General features: G+C 38.8%; 1 protein-coding gene across 1 annotated transcript; it reads right to left on the reverse strand.

Annotated features, from left to right (window-relative positions):
- Positions 1 to 2,285: 2,285 nt before the first annotated feature.
- On the reverse strand, positions 2,286 to 4,718 carry LOC117590615 (ATP synthase subunit beta, mitochondrial). The gene is made up of 3 exons (XM_034283407.1): positions 4,584 to 4,718; positions 3,615 to 3,929; positions 2,286 to 3,544 (listed from the first exon to the last, which is right to left on the reverse strand). The coding sequence occupies exons 1-3, from the start codon at positions 4,645 to 4,647 to the stop codon at positions 2,403 to 2,405; spliced, it is 1,521 nt and encodes a 506-aa protein (XP_034139298.1). The 5' UTR covers positions 4,648 to 4,718; the 3' UTR covers positions 2,286 to 2,402.
- Positions 4,719 to 21,414: the final 16,696 nt, after the last annotated feature.

Raw genomic sequence — 21,414 nt, forward strand, 5'->3', positions numbered from 1 at the left:
TCTGTTTAGATGCATTTCTAGCTACCTGTGTTCTAGGTTTCAAAGGGTCATTTTCAAAAACTCCTTATCTTTACCTGTTATTGTTACTTCTGGAGTACCACAGGGTACCCATTTAGGCCCCTTACTATTCACACTCTTTATTAATGACCTGCCTTCTGTATTAAACAATTCTCGAGTACTTATGTATGCGGATGATGTTAAACTCTGTGTCCACTATAAGGACATTTCATTTCACTCTCGCTTGCAATCTGATCTCAATAGCTTTCAGTCATGGTGCTGTGCAAATATGTTACAACTTAATGCCTCGAAGTGCAATGTAATGACTTTTTATCGCTCCAGCCCCTTCCTGGCTCCTTACACCATCTGCGGTAGTTCTCTTGAGAGAATTACATTGGTTGATGATCTAGGTGTTAAACTAGACCCCAAGTTAAGATTTTCTGAACACATTTCTACCATGGTAAATAAAGCCATGGGTGTGCTTGGGTTTATAAATGGGTGGTCAAAGGAATTTGATGACCCCTATATAACGAAGACTCTCTATATCTCGCTTGTTCGTCCAATTTTCGAATACGGCTCATGTGTATGGTGCCCTCAGTGCAACATACATCAGGACCGTATTGAATCAGTACAGAAAAAGTTTTTATTATTTGCCCTTCAGGGCCTCAACTGGGATGCAACTGTGAGACTGCCATCCTACCGTAGTAGACTTCTTTTAATAAATCTTCCATCCTTAGTTAGTCGTAAAAAAATGCTTGGTGTAATTTTTATGCACAACTTGATCAAGGGGGATGTAGACAGCCCTGACTTGTTGAGCCGCGTAAACTTTACGATTCCCATTAGACCCACTAGAAACTATATTCATTTGTTCCTTCCACTGTGCAGATCGAATTATGCCTTGCACGAACCCTTTAGGGTCTTATGCTCGGATTATAATTCCCTCTATCACATTATATCCTCGACTAACTCCCTTCCTCCTCTTACATCTCTTATACTAGCCTACCTCTCCCGTAGCTAGTTTAATTTTAGCATTGTCTTGTTTCTGACTTTGATAGTTTTGCTGGCTTAGCTATAGTTGCTCTAGTTTAGTTGTGTTTAGTTCTAATTTTCCTCGAATATTAGCCTAACATCTATCTTTCCTGCATGCTCGCGACCGGTTCGGTTAATCGCGCCGCGCGTCATGCGGCAGCGCCCCTCGGTCGGTTGGGCGGGAGGAGGGCTGCGTTCTGCTGGGTTCCGCGCGTAACAGGCTTAGGCTTGGTGTCGCATTGGCCATTTGATGGTGCAGTCATTGCATATCAACGTCCAGAGAAATACATTTATGGCTTCTTAAATTAAGGACATAACGCGACATATTTTTATACCCGGTACTCGAAAAGTAAATAGGGTATATTGTATTTTTACGGAAAAAATTTAACACACAGAAGGAAGAGTTTCCGACCCCAGAAAGTATATTGATGCTGTATGCTCACACTGTTACAAGAGTATTTCAAAATGTCGGCCCGCCCCCTTCCGCCACCGCAAAGGGCAAAAATCTGCGGTATCCACCAATAGAAGATAGGAGAACCATATCTAGGAAGGACCATATCTATCATCACTGAATTAGGATGCGATTGGATCATTATTATAGCCAGAATGAAGAACATAATTTTCCGTGGTTACCCCTCACTCCGTCCAGCAGCTTTTTTTATTTTGTGCGCATTCTCCCAGTCCACACTCTACTTCGTGCAGTGTGCTGATCTAAGGGAGGGGTGCGAGCTAGAAAAGCGTGATGGCGTGAGAAGTGATGTAGATTTAGATGACATACGTAGAAAAAATGTAAAATGTAAAACTTGAAAAAGTCACTGAGGTACAGATGTCTTACTGAGTACCGGGTATAAAAGATGTGACGCGTAAGAAGCGTCTCACACGTCCCTTCTCGTTTCAATTAGACTTAGACTTAACCAAAAGCTAGATCCGTTGAAAAAAGTATAATTTGGCAACACTGGTTACTGCATCCACCACAAGAGGGAAAGGTACTGTTAATGTGAATACGAGCAGGTAACGGTTAAACTAGCGCTCACTCACAGCAGTAGCAGGTAACAGTTTCATACCCAGAGAATCAGAGACCAGGTATTGGTGCCGGCCATCTTACCTAGTTTCCGTTAAAATGTACCAAACTTTTGAGGAATTAAATTCGGAGCAATATGGGCTTTCTAATTATATTCATCTTCAGAACCCCTATGGTGTGATGTAAACAACTGACCAAAATTATATGAACTTGCTACAAAATAGTATATGAAACTGACTAGGATTTAAATACGTTTTATTGAGTTCTTCTCGTATATAGAATTAAGGTTGATGTTAGTGGGTATTACAACTTCAATGCATAATTCACTTTATTATTCGTATTTCAGTGTAATTACTTAGGCAGCTTCCTTTGCGAGACGATCAGCCTTCTCAACTACTTCTTCAATTGGGCCAACCATGTAGAAAGCAACTTCTGGCAGATGATCATATTCGCCAGCCAGAATCTGTGAGAAGCCCTTAATGGTTTGCTCCAATGGAACCAGTTTACCAGCATGTCCGGTAAAGACTTCAGCGACCTGGAATGGCTGCGACAAGAAGCGCTGGATCTTACGTGCACGCGCGACTGTTAGTTTGTCTTCCTCAGAAAGTTCATCCATGCCCAAGATAGCAATAATATCCTGAAGAGATTTATAATCTTGCAAGATCTTTTGCACACCACGAGCAACGTTGTAGTGTTCTTGCCCAATGATGTTAGGGTCCATAATACGAGAAGTGGAATCAAGGGGATCCACTGCAGGATAAATACCCAATTCAGCAATAGCACGCGACAGTACAGTGGTGGCGTCCAAATGAGCGAAAGTTGTAGCTGGAGCCGGATCTGTTAAGTCATCAGCAGGCACATAAATAGCCTGCACAGAGGTGATAGATCCCTTCTTAGTGGTGGTAATACGCTCCTGCATAGAACCCATGTCAGTAGCCAAAGTGGGTTGGTAGCCGACTGCCGATGGAATACGACCCAATAAGGCGGACACTTCAGAGCCAGCTTGAGTAAACCGGAAAATGTTGTCAATAAAAAGCAATACATCCTGTCCCTCCTGGTCACGGAAATACTCGGCCACAGTTAGACCAGTAAGAGCGACACGAGCACGGGCGCCTGGGGGCTCGTTCATCTGACCATAGACAAGAGCCACCTTAGATGTCTTATCCTTTAGGGAAATGACACCACCTTCAATCATTTCATTGTACAAATCATTTCCTTCGCGAGTACGCTCGCCTACGCCGGCGAAGACAGAGTAGCCGCCGTGAGCTTTGGCTACGTTGTTAATCAGCTCCATAATTAGCACAGTCTTGCCGACTCCAGCGCCACCAAATAGACCAATCTTACCGCCCTTGGCATAGGGTGCCAGAAGATCGACTACTTTGATGCCGGTGACAAGAATCTCCTGCTCAACGGACATTTCAATAAACTCGGGGGCCTCTGCGTGAATCGGCGCGGTCTTATCCGTGGGAATCGGCCCACGTTCATCGATGGGTTCCCCTAAAATAAAGACACATTTAAGACTAATTTGTTTTAAATAAACCAAGGGTTAATCATTCGAAAAACATACCAATAACGTTCATAATGCGACCCAAAGTTTCGGCACCAACTGGTATACGGATGGGGTAGCCAGTATCGAGAACCTTCTGTCCTCGAACCAAACCCTCAGTACCATCCATGGCAATGGTACGTACAGTGTTTTCGCCCAAGTGCTGAGCCACTTCGAGTACCAAACGTGGGGAGCGGTTGTCAACCTCCAACGCATTCAAAATTGGAGGCAAGTCATCATCGAACTGAACATCAACGACAGCTCCAATTACCGCAACAATTTTTCCGTTGGCAACAGCAGCTGCCTTGACAGCTGCCTTGGCGGCATGGCTGCGAGCTAAGAAAAATGTTGCCAAAAATTAAGTTTTTGGGAGAATATGCACATTTTGATTATACATTTAACAGTTTTAAAATGATAGTACACTATGCTAAAGATATTGACAAGGAATTCACAAGTGATTGTACATTTTTTCCGTGTGCAAAGGTACATAAATACGTACAATCAAATTTGAGATTACGTCACGAATTTTTTTTCAAGAACTATTAAATTAAAATGATATATAATGAAATTTATTTATTTATTATTGATATTTCTATGAAGCAAATGGTCTTCCAATTCGATGAACATACTAATTTATCCACATATGTATGTACATATGTTCAATAAACCCAAAATTAAATAAACTTCATATATGTATATACGTGTGTTCAGTCCAACTACATAACACTAAAATAGTGTAAGGGGATTCCTTTAATAAAAATTATGAACATTCTCTCTTAGAAAACATGTCAAACAAATTAAGTTATGCAATCATTTTTTATTTCACCGTAAGAGCAGAAACGCACATTAAGGTTATGTGCATCTCCCACTAAAGTTACGTTATATTACACCACACACTCAACATTCGTCCTTCATGTAGTCCTCCCCCATCACCATTCTAGCCCGATCTAAGTTTTGTACATATTATCCATGATTATAATAAGTACTTACACAATTGCCCCAAAAATGGAAGCAAATTCTTATCGGCTTTGGCGGCAGCACGTAACGCGAACATTTTTCGGGCGAGTTGTGAAAAATTGTGGAGGAACGTCTTATCAGCAGTGTGACCAGTGTGACCGCGGAATTATCGATACCGACAGAACCTCGGAAATATACCGAAATATACCGCGTCCCGTAAATATACCGTGTATCTTAAATTATTTTCCTCGACTTTGATGTTCTATTTGATATTACCAGCTTGCAAAGACTTTTAACGCTGAAACAACATAATTGAATCCGTTTGAAGAATCGTTGCTAGTATACCTTATGGCCAGTTTAAAAATTCAAACATTCAAATCACCCCGTCTGGAAGCAAGGTAGCTTTGTGCACAGTATGTAAATATATGTAAGTTATTAAAAGAGACATGTATATTAACTGATAACATTGAAACATTTGAAAACTAGCGCGCTCAACAAAAGAGAAGAAAATAATCTTAAAAGGGAAAGGGCATATAAGACTTCGGTTTATTCATTTTAATTATTCCCTTCTTTCTTTAATTATGAAATCTAACTTCGGACGGACTCAGTTGCCAGTGATGTCATCCACAACAGCATCCAGAATCCTGTTTCAAATGATTGTCCGGTTCTGTTACATTAAATGGGGATGGATCTGCAGCTTCTTCCAGCTCCTCAGCTCCCGTACTGACACTTTTAAGAGTAGCTCCACCAGCTCGCTTTTATGGAGTACCACTCTGAGCGGTGGTCCCCCGCAAAGCAATCTTTGCCTCTCGTCTTATACCAGAAACCACACCTGATGACGTCAAACTACATCTAAGCATTTATCTCAGATCGCCGCCTGATACACATAATCGTAATATCTCTTCAATAAAGATTCTTCTTTCCGATTCTCTTGTATCCAAAGCTTGAAAACCGTCTGCGTGGCCTTAGCACACTATTATGAATTCAACCTGCTTGTGAACGACCTGACTGAAGTTATTTTGCACTCAGTTGCTTTAATTTATGCTGATGATGTAAAAATATGTTTTTCCTTTTCCGACTGGTACTTGCATACTCGCCTACAACTTCACCTTGATGAATTAAGGAGCCGAATAACATAATTTTCTTGAACAATTCTAACATTCAGCCTTATGACCTTTCACATCCACATTTTTTTCTCCAATTCTCTAGGAGACCATGTTCTGGTAACGTATGTTGCCAACGGTAATTGCCGTAAGATGGAATGGAATTCAACGTAAGTGAGGATGAAATAAAGACTCATTGCTGCGATGAAAATTAGCATGTTCCGAGAGAGAAACATCCCTCAAGAGAGAGAGGGAAAATTCCCTACGGAAAAGAATGAAATTCCTCGTGGGAAATTTGAAAAACATGCTTAGGCGTGTTTTGATACCCTATATTATTGAATATACCTTACAAATAGAATTTAATAGACGGATGAAACTTATTAAAAATACCATTATATACCGATATACCGTAAATACACAATGAACTCAATTTCGTAGTCAAAATATCCTGAATAGTATATAATATCCCTTAGTCACCCTGCTCATAGCAGCAGTGTGAGCACGGACTTATCGATCAATAATAATAAACAGCCTGAACCTCAAAACATTTTTTTATGTTTATTTTCAAAATATATTATAATTTTCCTCTATTTTAACATTTCATTTAATATTATATAATTTTTGGTGCCCGTTCGGCAAACAAATCTTTTTTGACTTCAAAAGTTTCAAAAGATATTTTGTTTTCTAATATTCCCCCAACATAAACTGAAGTACCTGGCCAACGCGGACTCATCTTCGTGCGACCAGGCGAGATCCAGGCGCTCAACAAGACGGACGGACGGACGGACGGACGGACAGACAGACATGGCTCAATCGACTCGGTTATTGATGCTGATCAAGAATATATATACTTTATCGGGTCGGAAACGTTTCCTTCTGTGTGTTACATACTTTGTTCACAAATACAATATACCCTATTTACTCTTCGAGTACCGGGTATAAAAAACCGCTGAAGTACGGAATTACTACTGAGTACCAGGTATAAAAGTTGTGAGGCTTAAGAAGCGTCTCACACGTCCTTTCTGGGTTTCACCATATTTTATAGTATTCTTAACTGGTTTTGTTAGTTTAGTTAGTGACTTTTCTGATGTTTGGTATTTGGATCACCAAATAGCTCAAATCCACCCCACAGGCGGCCTGGACACCATGTTAGACCTGAAACAAATATAGCTCTACAAGGCCGAGACTAGTGCCGCAAGGCTACTAGCTGAGCAGTTATTTAAGGAAAATGGTGACAGAGCGACTACTGCGTTTCGGAACTCTCATGGAGCAGAAGCTTCAGGGGACTCATACTGGATAAGGAAGAGTGGAAGAGTGTTCACCGACGGTTCTAAGACAGCCAAAGGGACAGGTGCTGGAATCTTCTTTGAGGAGCTAGCAACCAGCATATTCTTACGACTACCAGACTGGTGCAGTGTAATGCAGGCGGAGGTACTTGCAGTCAGGCAAGCGGCAAAGTTGCTATGCACCCTGAAATTACCTCCGAGGAACATAGCAATCTGTCTCGACAGCCAGGCTGCTTTCAAAGCCTTTGTAAGTCCACAAGCAGACTAGTTTGCGGTAGACACACTAAACCAGATCAGAGCGTACCGTATCACACTCACGTGGGTCCCCTACCATTGACGAGGTAAATCCACCGGACAATGCAATGTGCCGGCTCCACGATCACAAACTGCAGCAATTTCAGCATGTAGTACTACGCAAGTATGACCTGTGGCATGTCAATATGACATGACAGGATTTTAAATAAAACTCATGCAGATATTCTGTCGCACCCGTTGCCAGGCATTAAACTGGGTGCTGTGCATCTTAGTGAGCTTGACGAGCCCCAGGGACTAGAGTAGCATTACGTACTTGATTTAAGATTTCTTCTTATTAGATATAAGCCCGCCAGATACTTTGAAGTAGTACTGTATTCGAGATCGAAAATAAAAAATTGAATACTTTAATCCATTAAATGCCGACTTGTAAGGTATTTTGACCCTTTTATGGTATTTAACCAAACAAAATATTTCAAAAATGTCCACAAGGGCTGCAAAATCAATTTTCTACTTTTAGCCGAGCTAAGAACCTTTACACCAGTCGATTAACTATATTCGATATCTATCACCATCCCAATATATCGATAGCCCAATTGGGGCTAGTTTTGTTTAATATGAATAGAATGACAATGACGATATTTTCTTATTCGGTAGTGTAGAGGCACACCTTATTTTATTGCTTTATTTATATATTATTGGTTTTTAGAATTTTCAAATGATTTTTATGCTCAAACTAAACTTTATAAACAAATAATACAAATATATTTTTAGTGTTCGTTCGGCAAACAACTCTTTTTTGAGTTCAACATTTTTAGTAACATTTGTACCTGGTCAATGCGGACTCATCGTCTGCGACCAACCAATTTCGCTGTAGCGATTAAAATAAATATAAAAAAAAACAAATAATAGAATCATAACAATTTCACTGGGAAATAACAATCATTGGGGCACAAATAACACCACTACCCTAGAAAATTATTGTAGATTCATTTTAAGGTGCAAGAGCGTGTAAAAATTTCCAAGCCCACACGGGGCCGACCATCCATAGAAATTAACTGTTGAGTCAATTGCTGCCTCTCTATCTCCATTGATTGCTTATTTCGCTCAAAGTGTCCCTTGTAAGCAAAAACATGCATAAAGCCAAGACAAGTGCAGAAACTCCCATGCAAAATTGTGATAACCATGAAATGTGTATATCAATGGGGTTATTTTTAGCTATTGTTTCAGAAGCAGCAGGGTTGGGTTGCAGCAAAGCACGGAGCTTTGATAATGGTGATGTATGTACGTACATATATGTAAGTATCTAAACTTTGAAAGAATTCTTTCTGTAGTATACTTACAGCAAGCAAATGTCAACGACAATGAGAATTAAACACATTGATCCCACCACTTTTCTAGAGCGCCTCCGCATCGAGATTTGTCTGAAAAATTCTTATCACATGTCACAATTTAGTTCCAGTCGAGGAGTCGAACAAGCACATCGAGAAAAAAACACAAAGCCAAGAGGGATCAGATGTTCTTTTTCCCAATGCGGTTGCTCCGACTCCGAAATTAATGACACAAAATGAAATGTGGAAAGTGATGCTGTCAACAGCACTTGTTGGATTGGATTGGGTTGGATTGAAGAAGCAATGCCATTGAAAAACAAGGCAGATCAGAACCATGTCGAGTGCCGTAACAAAGAGATACGGATATCTTCTACTCAGTGGATGCCGTTGAATATTGTATATTTAGCTTCGGAAATAAGAACACAGGTTTGAATGGTTCTTGTCTATTTAACAAATGTTCGTGCCAAAGCTCTGACGTTTGTATAATTTAGCAAAATTTTTTTGTTGGTATTTAATCGTTACAGCTAAATTGGATGGTCGCACGACAATGAGTCTGCGTTGACCAGGTACTTCAGTTTATGTTAAGGGAATATTAAAACAAATATATATATTTGACTGTATATTTATTCCCGATACTCGAAGAGTAAATAGGGGATATTGTATTTGTGCACAAAGTGAATGTATGTAACACACAGAAGGAAACGTTTCCGACCCCATAAAGTATATATATTCTTGATCAGCATCAATAGCCGAGTCGATTGAGCCATGTCTATCTGTCCGTCTGTCCGAGCGCCTGGATCTCAGAGACCATTAAAGCTAGAGCTACCAAATTTTGCATCCAGACTTCTGTATGCTCACACTGTGAGTGTATTTGTGTGTATTTCAAGTGTGTTTCAAAAATGAGCCACGCCCTCTTCCGCCCTCGCAAAAGGGCGAAAACCTCCCAAATCCACAATTTTGAAGATAAAAGAAAACTAACGAGAAAGGACGTGTGAGACGCTTCTTACTACTTCTGCACCTTAGCGGTGTTTTGTCAAATTTAAAATTTTTTCTTCATCTGTTATATACATCTACAACACTACTCACACCAACACGCTCCTTTAGCTCGCCCCCCTTCCCTAGACCCACACACTGCAGACTCGCGGCAGAGGCAGCCCCAGCGCCCCACACAAAAGTCGGCAGGGGCAGAGGGACGGCAGAGGCAGAGGTCGAGTGAAGCAGAAGCAGAGTGTGAATGAGAGACTGTGAAAAGAATAACAAAAGCTGCGGAACAGGGTGGGTTTAGCCACTGGAAATTAATTTTTTCATTGTGGCTATAATAATGATCCAATCGGATCCCAATTTGGTGATCGGCTTGACAAAACACCGCTAAGGTGCAGGTGTAGTACTGAGTGCCGGGTATAAAAGTTGTGACTCGTAAGAAGCGTCTCAAGCGTCCCTTCTCGTTTTAACTAAAAAAAAACTGTTTGCTGAACGGACAAAAAAAAAAGAATTGTTCAGCAAATATAAATCAAAAAACTGATTCCGATGACGACTATATACATACATACATATATGTGTCGAGATAAGTAAATATGTACAAACATATTTACATATTTGGTTTTTTTTGCTTTATTTTAAGGCACTAGCCTAGCTGCTGCTCTCTGTCGCCTGTCGGATTGTATAATTTACTAATTCATACCATTTCAATTGAAATAAGATAAAATAAATACGTATGCATATAAGTATGTACATACAGCTGCGGCGTTTAAAATAGCACCATGACACTCATTTTTTTTCGTTGAGATATTTTTGCAAAACAAAGGTTCTTTAGAGCCCTCTAACTTCGTCTGTTTTTGGGTAATTTCCTTGATGAAAAGATACAACTCAACGGCATTTTCTATTGCATATAAGGCAGAATTATTGTTTTATTATATAATTACAAAGACATGTTGATTCATCGTCGACTCCAGCACGGGTACTATACCATATTCATAATACGAAAAGCATACATATACCATGATTCTTGTCTTAGCATGATTATTGGATATAAATATGTGTCAAAGGGTTGTGTTTTTAATTTGGTAGTCGTTTTAAATAAGATCTAAAGTTTTTGCAACAAAAAAAGAAACCAGAATTTTCAACCGAAAAGTGGATATTGCGCCAATTCTTTCACGAGTTTCTTGTTGGTAACATGTTTTAAAGCATAACGAATCATTTTAGATGATGAACCTAAATATTTACCTCACATAAGGATTTCTTTGTTCTTTTGGAGTTAAAGTTTTGATCGTTTGGCTTTTTTCTTCCCTAAAGTGTTTTCGACGACCCATAACAACTAATATTTTGTAACTATCTGTTTACAATTGACTTAAAGCAACGACTATTATATAAATTAAAAACATAATATAAAAAAAAAAAATTTTTATTACTGCCAAGTGCAAAAAATTTTGTATGGAACACATTTTTTTAAACAGTAAAGACCGTACAACGCGGTGCTATTAATTTCGCCGAAACTGTATATGTATGTATGTATGTATGTATGTATGCATGTACATATGTACAAATGTATGACATATGTACATACATATATAGCGCTCTTATGTTCTCGTCTACATTGGTTGAGAGAAGGGAAAAGGGAATGCTTTTTGCAGCTTCAATGTGCTATCTGAGATGGAGATGCCATTCGCAGTGAAATTGAAAGAGCGACTGGCAATGGCGAAACGTCTGGCGTTAATACGGCTATTGGTAAGGCTCAGCTCAGGCTAGGCTAGGGTTCAGAACTCACAAAATTTATTTTGAGCAGCTTTGCCCGATGCTGGTGCTGCTGTTGAAGTTCATCTCCCCTTTTTCTTTTCCGGACGAGTGGCTAATTGCCCAGTGAAGTGGCAGCTTCTCTCCGCTCCGGCTACAACAAAGCCAAAGAGAGTAGAGTAGTGCCCCTGATGATGAGGACACCATCCATCCACCGCAGCCACGGCTAAATTCTGGTTGTAATTGTCGTCATCGTCTTCATCTTTCACTGGGGGCGCATTGTATTGTTACTTAAATGATTTCTGTTGTTCATTATTGCATCCGCAGTAAAAATAATGAAACAAGCATTTGTTCATTTCAGCTGACAGGACTTACTACAATTGATAGAATTTAAATACAACAAAAGTGGGCGACCTTATAATATCTCGTAAATTCGAATTGAGATGGTTAAAGTTAAGCCGTAGCTTAAGGAAATCCGAAAAAAAAACTATTTTCTCCATTGCGAAAGCTCAACTGTTACTGTTACTTAACCTTACGACAAGCGTCGGAGTACTTTTCACCACCTCAAGATTAATCGAAAAGACCAGGTATAAACGCTTTTGAAATTACAAGTTAGTGTCTAGACTAGACTGAGACTGGTATTGGCCGCAAACACATACAATGTATGTATCGTTTTGTTTTATGCTGTCCCTGTCTTAAAGTTTAGATTGGACTTGAGATGGGCGTGCTAATAGTATAACTTCATCAAGAGAGAAACGCCTACTTTTCATATTAATGCTGAAGTGACGCAAATGTGTGTGGCTCACCAACAAACACGCACGCGTCCGCAGACGACACCACACCACCCCACCACGAAAAGTAAGTCAACATACAAAAAGGGTCAGGTCGGGTAGTGGCGAAACGAAATGTATTGGTAGTGCAAGAGAAGAGATGTAAAAACGTAGTGGAAAGTATGAAGCATTGAAGGGTGGTCGGATCTGCTTGCACCAGAGGGGTAAAGTTTCGGGTTTGGATATCCCTTTGATTGTTTTTTGGGATTTTCATTATTTCATCTCAATGATTTCGAATTCATGAAAATTGCCGAAACATTTGTTATACAATAATTTAATTTGCTGCCTATGACGAGGGACAGACAAGATTTTAATTTGCCACGGACTCTGCTGTTACGTTCCAGCAAATGTACATACATGGATATATACATAGGTATATAAACTTATGTATGTACATATACACACATATTTACATATTTCTTTTCTTCCTAATCAATATAGGTCTGACTAGCTAGCTGTTTTCATGCAAACTATAGCTGGTTGGTGTCCTTATTGGAAATGCAGGCAGTGTGAGTGACAGAAATCTATGAATATATTATGTATTTACCAGAAATTTCGAATGATAATCATTATTGAAATGTTTAATGCTTAAGTTGAATATAATTTTGATGTCTTAAGCGTGCTCTAAATAAGGATCCGAACGTAACAATTTGTGTTTATCTTACTGAATTTGTAGAGGTTGCGGGAACTTTTTTCGGTGTGATACCGAAGTTTTCTGAACAAAAGCCACATTATACTGGACATATAGACAACATGTCTATATTAAATCGCCTATTACTATTACGTTAAAAAGATATCGGTTTAATCGATTTAATAGTCTATGCATGTGATGTGTGCGTGGATACATTTAAGTTCATAAGATTACAAAAGAGATCTTACGAGCGCAGATGATAGAAGTTTGACAGCCATACGTCATGAACCAAAGGGTACAAAAGAATTAGTGTGTCAATGATAAGAAATGATGGATGGATGGTATCGAGTCCTTGGTTTCTTCTACCATGAGCTAGATCCTGATAAAGTGATCTTTTCCATCAGTCAAGTCAATTGAGTTTTGTTGGCAAACCATGGACACAATACAGGTGCTCGACTCAAAATATATTTTTTTAAGGATCAACATTCAGTCGAGTTGCTTCAGGCATCATGTCAATCTTCCCGTCGTTTTTATGTGCAAGTGAATAGTCAGCTTAAGGCTACCTAATATAATATTGTTAGTTGAGCAAGGTTGATGAATCCAATTTTTAAAGGCAAGGGATTGAATGTTCCTATTTACTGTAAAAGTAAATTGGAACTTGTCAATTATAAAACAGCTCCTGTTATCCTGCGTTTAACGCACACCTAAATACAACTGGGCTTAGCTTTGCTGACCACCACCACCCACCTACTAATCCCTTTTTACACGAGTATTGCCACATGTTTGTCTAAGAGTTAGTGTTTATACATTCTCTTATGCAAGTGTGTATGTATGTAAATACATATGTATGTATATGTTATCTTCACATGTTTTGTAAATATACTTGAGTGGTCGATGTTATAGGATCTAGTAAAACGAATACGTGGGCTCGCGCAGTCATCCATATAGTTAATTAATCACATTTGTTCTATATAAATATGTATGTATTTACATACATATATATGTACATCCTGAAAATGTCAATGATAATTTTGCCGTCGCAACATAAGCTTTTTTTCAAAATTTCTGTGGCATTGAGAGGACCTCTGCGGAAGATATTCAGTAGCCAGTCGGGCTGATGCACAATTGGTGCTCATCTGGTCCAGCACTTGGTAATTGGCAGCCAGGCGACCAGACCACCGATCGATAACAATAAAATTGTTAAAAGCGCAAAATGCCGCAAAGAGTGTAATTTGTCGAGCACATGAACAGGGAGAGGTACGACCCAGACCCAGAAACCAGGCGTATTTGAATTCATCAATGGCGTGTTTAAGCAGTTTGTCAGCGACACGTGGCATAGCGGCTGTTGGCCTTTCGAGTTCGCTGGCAACAGCAGGCGGTGGCTGTGACGTTGGCTGAGCTAGAGCAACGACTACAAACGAGGAAGAGGATAAGAACGAGGGCCGTCCCGGCCGTGTGCCGATGCTGATGATGATGATGTAAAACGTCAGTACTATTCAAAAACAGCCACCACCACACCCCCACCCTCACAGCTGGATGCGAGGTGCAGTAAATAGAGATTTAAACGCCCGTACTGGCTGGCTGGCCACTTTGCCGCTTGGCGTTGTCAACGCAACGCCACGCCACGTAACGACAATGGCTCAGTTGCAATACCCATTCGTACCCATTCATTGTAAACTAAATTGCTGAAATTCTTGTACCGTACAGCAGGGCCTGCAAAAACCGAGCGTCGCCTTAACTTAAGGGTATGCTTCCTTGATTCCTCCTTTGGGAATCGTCATTTAGCTTCATCTCACATTAGAACAAAGTTAACCCTTCAGTATCTATCACACGCTTACTGGAATACATTTTTCTTAAATTATCCCTTTTATCACTATCACTACGTTCGTAAAATTAATGATGAAAAATAGTAGTTCAGATATGTACCTAAACTGGAACAAATTTTAAATAATAAATTATTAAAATCAAATTATTTATATAAAATACTCCTTAACATTTTGTGCTTAATTTTGTGCCGAATTTGGAAGCATGAATAGAATGTTCGAATGAATATTAAGAAATGGTTTGAATCTTTATCCGTGCCGATGCTTCTGGTCGTTTCTCAATTTGAGGTAGTTTCTAGAGTCCTGAATAGAGTTCACATAAATTATTCGTACAGCCGTCCGATTATTTAAGTAAAATTCAAATATTAAAGGTAACATGAACAATATACATTTTTGTTTGCTTAATTTAGTCTCTATGATGACTAAGAGCCCTAGAAACAATATTTCCCCCATTGGTATTTTATGCGCCATGAAGTTGGGACAGTTGCAATAACTTCATCGATGCAATTTTAAGCTTCCGTATCCATTTTAAAAATGTTTCTTCACAGGCTTCAAGGAACTCAAGTTAACTAACGATAGGGAAATTTTTAGCTTGTTGCAGCTTTAAATGAGCCAGATTTTATCCAAAAATGAATTATTGTGTAATTTTGTTTGGTTGGAACAAGTTTGACTTCGAATTATGACAAAATGGAATGAGACCCGGATGCCAATTGTCACTTAAAATACAGTTTAATACATATTTTTTCACTTTTTCATTACGATTTTCAAGACCATTCGTACAGTTCCAGTCAAAATCCAACACAGGTATGTTGCTCTTTTCACAAAAAATAATTTATAAAAATCGGTCAAGCCGTTAGGGTCAGTATATTACAATAATGTAAACAGAGTAAACATATTTAACAGTCAGAAAAATGATCTTCGTAACCCATAAAGGGTATATGTTTATTGTCGATCAGCTATAGCCATTTCCGTCTTGATTGTTGCCTAGATCTAGGAAAATAAAGCAATTCTAACTCATTTTTTGTGCAGACTTCTGCGAAACCACACTGAATTCAGTTTATTTTAAAATGTTGATGAGGGCCAGCGAGTGTTATAACTGAAGGTGTGGTAGGGAAGCAGCTATGATATTTATCATTTAGTATACACATAGTATAGTATATACATACATACATACATATGTAAGCTTATGTAACCTATAAAAGCCTCTTAACCGCGAAAAATGATATTGCGGGCTATCGCAGCTGTTATTAACTAATTTTGAACAATGTACTACTCAAGCAGGGCTGAAAAAAAAGAGCAGTTTTGAACTGTAAATATATAACTAACTAACGAACTATTGCTTCTGCTTATGCTTCAGTTCAGTTATGGTTTCTTTGGGAGGAAACGGGGTAACGCACGATACGATTATATAAACTCGAACAACAAATTAATAAACGATGGTAGCTTTTGGTAAGCAAATATTACGAATCAGATTCTGCACGCTCCTTTGTTAATTTCCCGTGCACACGCTCAGTCAAACTCTCCCTTTCCTCGTACCTCATACCAATGCCACTTAATAAGCGCAATAGCAGTTGAGGACGATACGATGGTACCGATGTACCCTCAAAACCAGTCCCTTGAATAACCCACAGCCGCTGCATTAACGTTCTATGCTTTGGCTTGCCTTGATTTGTCCTTCGTGTTGGTGCGCAGTTATTTAAAATAATATTTCCGTATCCGGCATATAATACGAAACGCGTGCTGCTGCCAACGAGCGGTCTGTTGAGCAGAGATGTGCTGTGCCTAACACAGTCCTAGTCCCAGTCCCAGTCCCTCCCAGTCCCAGTCCATGTGGTCCAACAAGTAATTCCGATTCTATCACTGTAATCAATTGGACGTAATCAATAATGTTTCCCTACAGGAAGAGTGCTTTAAAGTTTTTTATCGATGAGACACTGTTTATTCTTTCTTACTATCTAACGTAAACATTCATTCGGCAAGGTCATATTCTATAGACCATAATAATTATCCATTATGTGTGTAGGGAAAAATATGAAAATAACCACTAATAAAGAGAAAATTGATTATTCCATTACTCCTTGCAATCATAAGGCTTGTATATCAAGTAGTAACGGTTTAAAAATCAAATTTAAGTTGGTTCAGTTATTGATTTGGCTAAAAGCACGTAATGACCAAGAACCAGGGTGTCAATAACTGTTGAGCATGACGGGTGTCATAATTGGGCTTGACAGACATTTTTCCAAGGGACATACTACAAATGCTCTCAGCTTCTACAGAAATGTACATGTTTTTGCTTAGTTATCAGCGAGTTATCAAATATGTATGTAATGTACATATGTATGATTCACAATGCTCAGATCAGCATCACCCGCTTGCTGTCCAAATCTGCGATGTTATTGGCAGAAGACTCGTTGATAAAGAGGTAAGTATGTGGATTTAGTCACTAAATTACTTCATTTTGGTGTTATATCACATATATGTATCACTAATTGCCATACCATGGGTTGACTAGCCGATTCCATCATAGAGCAAAATATGTCCGATGTAAACATTGAAACATCGATTGGCTCCTAGTGGGCTCCTAATTTCAAAAAGTGCTTTTGGCCGTGCCTCAACCGGTCGCAGCCTTAACTCCACAATGTGTAGACGGTACGGATTGAAAGGGAAAATTGTGCTGAACAGTTAAAAAAAAACTATTTAATTGGAGGCTTTTTTGATATTTTCTCTTTTCGACGAGGCTGCCAAATTGAATGTTAAAAAAAAACACATATGTATGTACGTATGTATTTATAGATAGGATGACATTGTTAACATGCATATGCTTATCTATGTATGTACCTACATACATATGTATGTATGTACTTATGAATGTTAGCATTTATCTCTTTAAATAGTACATAGTATATACATACACAACTTACATACGAGTGTGCATGCACATATTACACATAAAGATATATCGCGCCCTTTAAATATAAAAAAAAAAAACAACCACAACGTCGGGAGCAAGCAGTTCTATTCAAGCGCAAATCCACATACAATGCATCATTTTATTTAATTGTTTACTTCAAGGGTAGGCTCAGGGCAGAGCAAAGCAGGGCACCCCTAAGTAGGGTTGTCTGTCAAAATGTTCGTGTTTCTCTATTTGTCTAACATACTCTGGGACGGGACAGGAGTTCGCCGGCATGCCAAGCACTCGTATTTGCTCGTCTGTTTAGTGTAGCAACTTTGACCTCTTTTGTTCGTTACAAAACCTTGTCGGCATCGACTGCGGTTTTTTTTTGGTTTTGGTCCTGTCTCGATTCTTTGTTATCTAAGCTAAATTACACTCTCGTCCTTTTGCTCCTCTCTTCAATTGTTGTCTGTCCTATTCTGTCGGGTTTTGTTCGACTCTTCGACTGCGAGTTATTCAGTGGCCTGACGACTTTTCGTGAGCCAACTTGGGCATCAGACATTGGACATTCTTAACAGGCTAATGTTTTTGATGAGATTGCAAAACATCGAGGTAGTGGTAGTGCCGGCTGTTTTTGGTTCAGTAATATTCCGCCCGTAAAATTCTGTTTGTTGTGGACACACGCCTAATGAAAATAGAATGGATCGTACGAGTAGGTTTCATGTTTCATTTATGGCCTCAAGATGAAAGAATATAAAAACAGACTTATCCAATTGGTCAGCCTATTGGAACTCCCATGATCTCACCTTCACACAGGGTACATACAAATGTATGAACATATGTACTGCTACAGGTATAACGACAGTTGGTTAAATCAGTGCAGAGTTTATTTTGAATAGGGCTAGATAAGAGCAGCAGAAAGAATAGAAAGGGATTTGTTAGTAGATATATTAGATGTACATATGTACATTGTTTTAGATATAGTAGAGGAAATTATGTTCCGAGAATAAGATACCCTACTAAGAAGGATCCCATACAAAAGAATAACGGTTATAGTGGATCTAATAGGAATAGTGAAGATTATACTGCTCAAATAGTCAGGGCTAGTACTTGTTGTTGTACTTAAAAATCAAAGAAACAAATTGTTCTACTGTTAGCTAAGGATAGAAGGATTAAAAAATCAATATATTAGGATATCACACTTGAAAAATAGCAACATGATCTGTATATGCACTTATGGTACATACAGCTGTGTTCATGAAAATAGTAGTGCAGCACCTCACCACTTTCAAAGCTTTTTTGAGACACTTCCAATCATTCAATTAAAACAAGTGATACATTTTTGAATAGCCTGAAGCAATGGTATTCATGATTTTTGACACATACCCATTACAAGGAATGCTCATACAAATAGTGGTGTATTTTATTAAAACACCGATGAAACCCAGTTCCTAGCGAGCTTTCCGGAATGTTTCGGATGATAATCTTTGTTAAAGATCCTTCTCAAGTATAACTACATCAAAATTTTGTGTTCAATACTCAAACGATAGACAATCACCCAACATGCACAGAACTGTTTTTTTTTTTTCAAGAATTTGGGTAGTAGCACTAAGCAACCAACAAACAACAAAAATTTGGCTCCCTCCACTCCAGTGCTTTTTCTACCTTATATTTACTTTGCCCCATGAGTTCTCTGCTAAACTGGATTTTTTCTCAGACTTTGAAAACTTAATTTATATTCATTTAAGCTACAACTAGGTTTGCATATCTTCGGAAATTTTTTAAGATCCATTTTAAGCTCTGTATTCGGCTTAAAAGGATCCCTCTTGCTAGAGAAACCAGAATTTTCAAGGTTCTTGTTGGTAACATGTCTTAAGCATTACGAATCATTTTAGATGATTGAGAAAATTGTGAGAGTAAGGACACTTATTTGTCTGGACGGTGATATGAAATGACTGCACCATCAAGTGGCCCATGCGACACCAAGCCAAAGCCTGCTACGCGGGGAACCCAGCAGAATCCCGCCCAACCGACCGAGAGGCGCTGCCGCATGACGCGCGGCTAAACACAACTAAACAAGAGCAACTATAGCTAAGCAAGCAAAATTACCAAAGTCAGAAACAAGACAAAGCTAAAATTAAACTAACTACGGGAAAGGTAGGCTAGTATAAGAGATTTGAGAAGAGGAAAGGAGTTAGTCGAGGGTATAATTTAATAGAGGGAATTATAATCCCAGCATAAAACCCTAAAAGGTTCGTGCAAGGCATAATTCGATCTACACAGGGAAGGAACAAAGGAATATAGTTTTAGTGGGTCTAATGGGAATCGTAAAGTTTACGCAGCTCAACAAGTCAGGGCTGTCTATATCCCCCTTGATCAAGTTGTGCATACAAATTACACCAAGCATTTTTCTACGACTAACTAAGGATGGAAGATTTAGGATGGCAGTCTCACAGTTGCATCACAGTTGAGGCCCCGCAGTGTAAATAATAAAAAGTTGTTCTGTACTGATTCAATACGGTCCTGATGTATGTTGTGCTGCGAGCACCATACACATGATGAGCCGTATTCTAAAATCGGACAAACCTCTTTATAAACACAAGCACACCCATGGCTTTTTTTACCATGGTAGAAATGTGTTCAGAAAACTTTAACTTGGGGTGAAAAGTCATTACATTGCACATCGATGCATTAAGGTGTGACATCAAATCTCTTTATCTCAGATAGTAAACATCTCAACCTACTTTATATTACTGCGAAGTGCATAAAATTCTGTATGGAACAAATTTTTTTAAACAATAAAGACTGTTGTATGTACATGCCATACAATTTCTATGGGTGGGCGGTGTTCTTATGTTTTTTTATAATATTCGCCCAGTGCAACACAATATGAAATAAATTAACGTTTATTCACACATTCCAGAAAAATCAGATTCGTCACCTCGACAATGCTCCATGAAATTTTTGGCACACGCAGAAGGAATTACAAAAATTCGAACTGGGAATAAGTATATCCTTTGAAGAGCAAGCACCCTACTTAGATGCCGTCAGTGAGAAGGGGCCAAAGGTTGTGTGAATGGTGACTTGTGGGTGGCGGGGACGCAGGTTGGGGGTTTATCCGTTGGCGCGTGTGACTTCAAAAATCCCAAAAACGTGTCGGACGGCATGTTGAGTGCGAGTATTCTTGAATGCGGCTTGAATATTTGGGGATGGTTGTACATTCTTGGATGCTACTAGCTACTGCTCTGCTGCTTCTTGGTGGTGGAAATTGTGTAACTGACATATACGGCAATTGGCAAGCCCAAAATTTAGACAGGCCGCTGCGGTATGCTAGTAGTAAACAAATTTCGAATTTTATGGTCTATATTTTCTAGACTTACAAATTCCAATTTTCGGACATGAATGGTCGTAACTATTGCATTTTCAATATGTCCATATGTAAATGCATGTCCATATTTAAATTTGTATTATTTGCTTCAAAAGATAATTTTCGTTAGTTATGTTATGTTAAAATATCTTTATATTTTTTACAGAAACATGTATTGCGACTCACCCTCTCCCAACCCCTCACCAGCTGATATTGGTTGTGAGTTCGAGGTGGTTTCTGATTTTCAACAAAACACAATATTATAATGAGAATGTGGAAAAGCCTTTAACGTAAGGTTTGCCTCTAGGTACATACATATGTGCATTTATGTATTTACATATGTACATACAAGTGCGTATGTAAGGAACTGCGATAAAACAAACGAATCTTTTACATGCATTCATACATATGCATATGCAGCCGAAACTAAAGATGAAAATGGGTTCTCTTATAAATATGTACATAAATGTTTACATACATAACAAAACATACATACTTACATATGTATGAACGAACTGAATGCATTTTTGTTTGCCATCGTATTATCATCTGAATTCATAAAGTTAAATTATCAAACAACCAATCAAAAGTTTGCTATCAAGAAAGAAAGGGACAGCT

Source organism: Drosophila guanche, unplaced genomic scaffold (genome assembly GCF_900245975.1).
Source record: "Drosophila guanche unplaced genomic scaffold, DGUA_6, whole genome shotgun sequence".
NCBI classification, from domain to species: Eukaryota; Metazoa; Arthropoda; class Insecta; order Diptera; family Drosophilidae; genus Drosophila; species Drosophila guanche.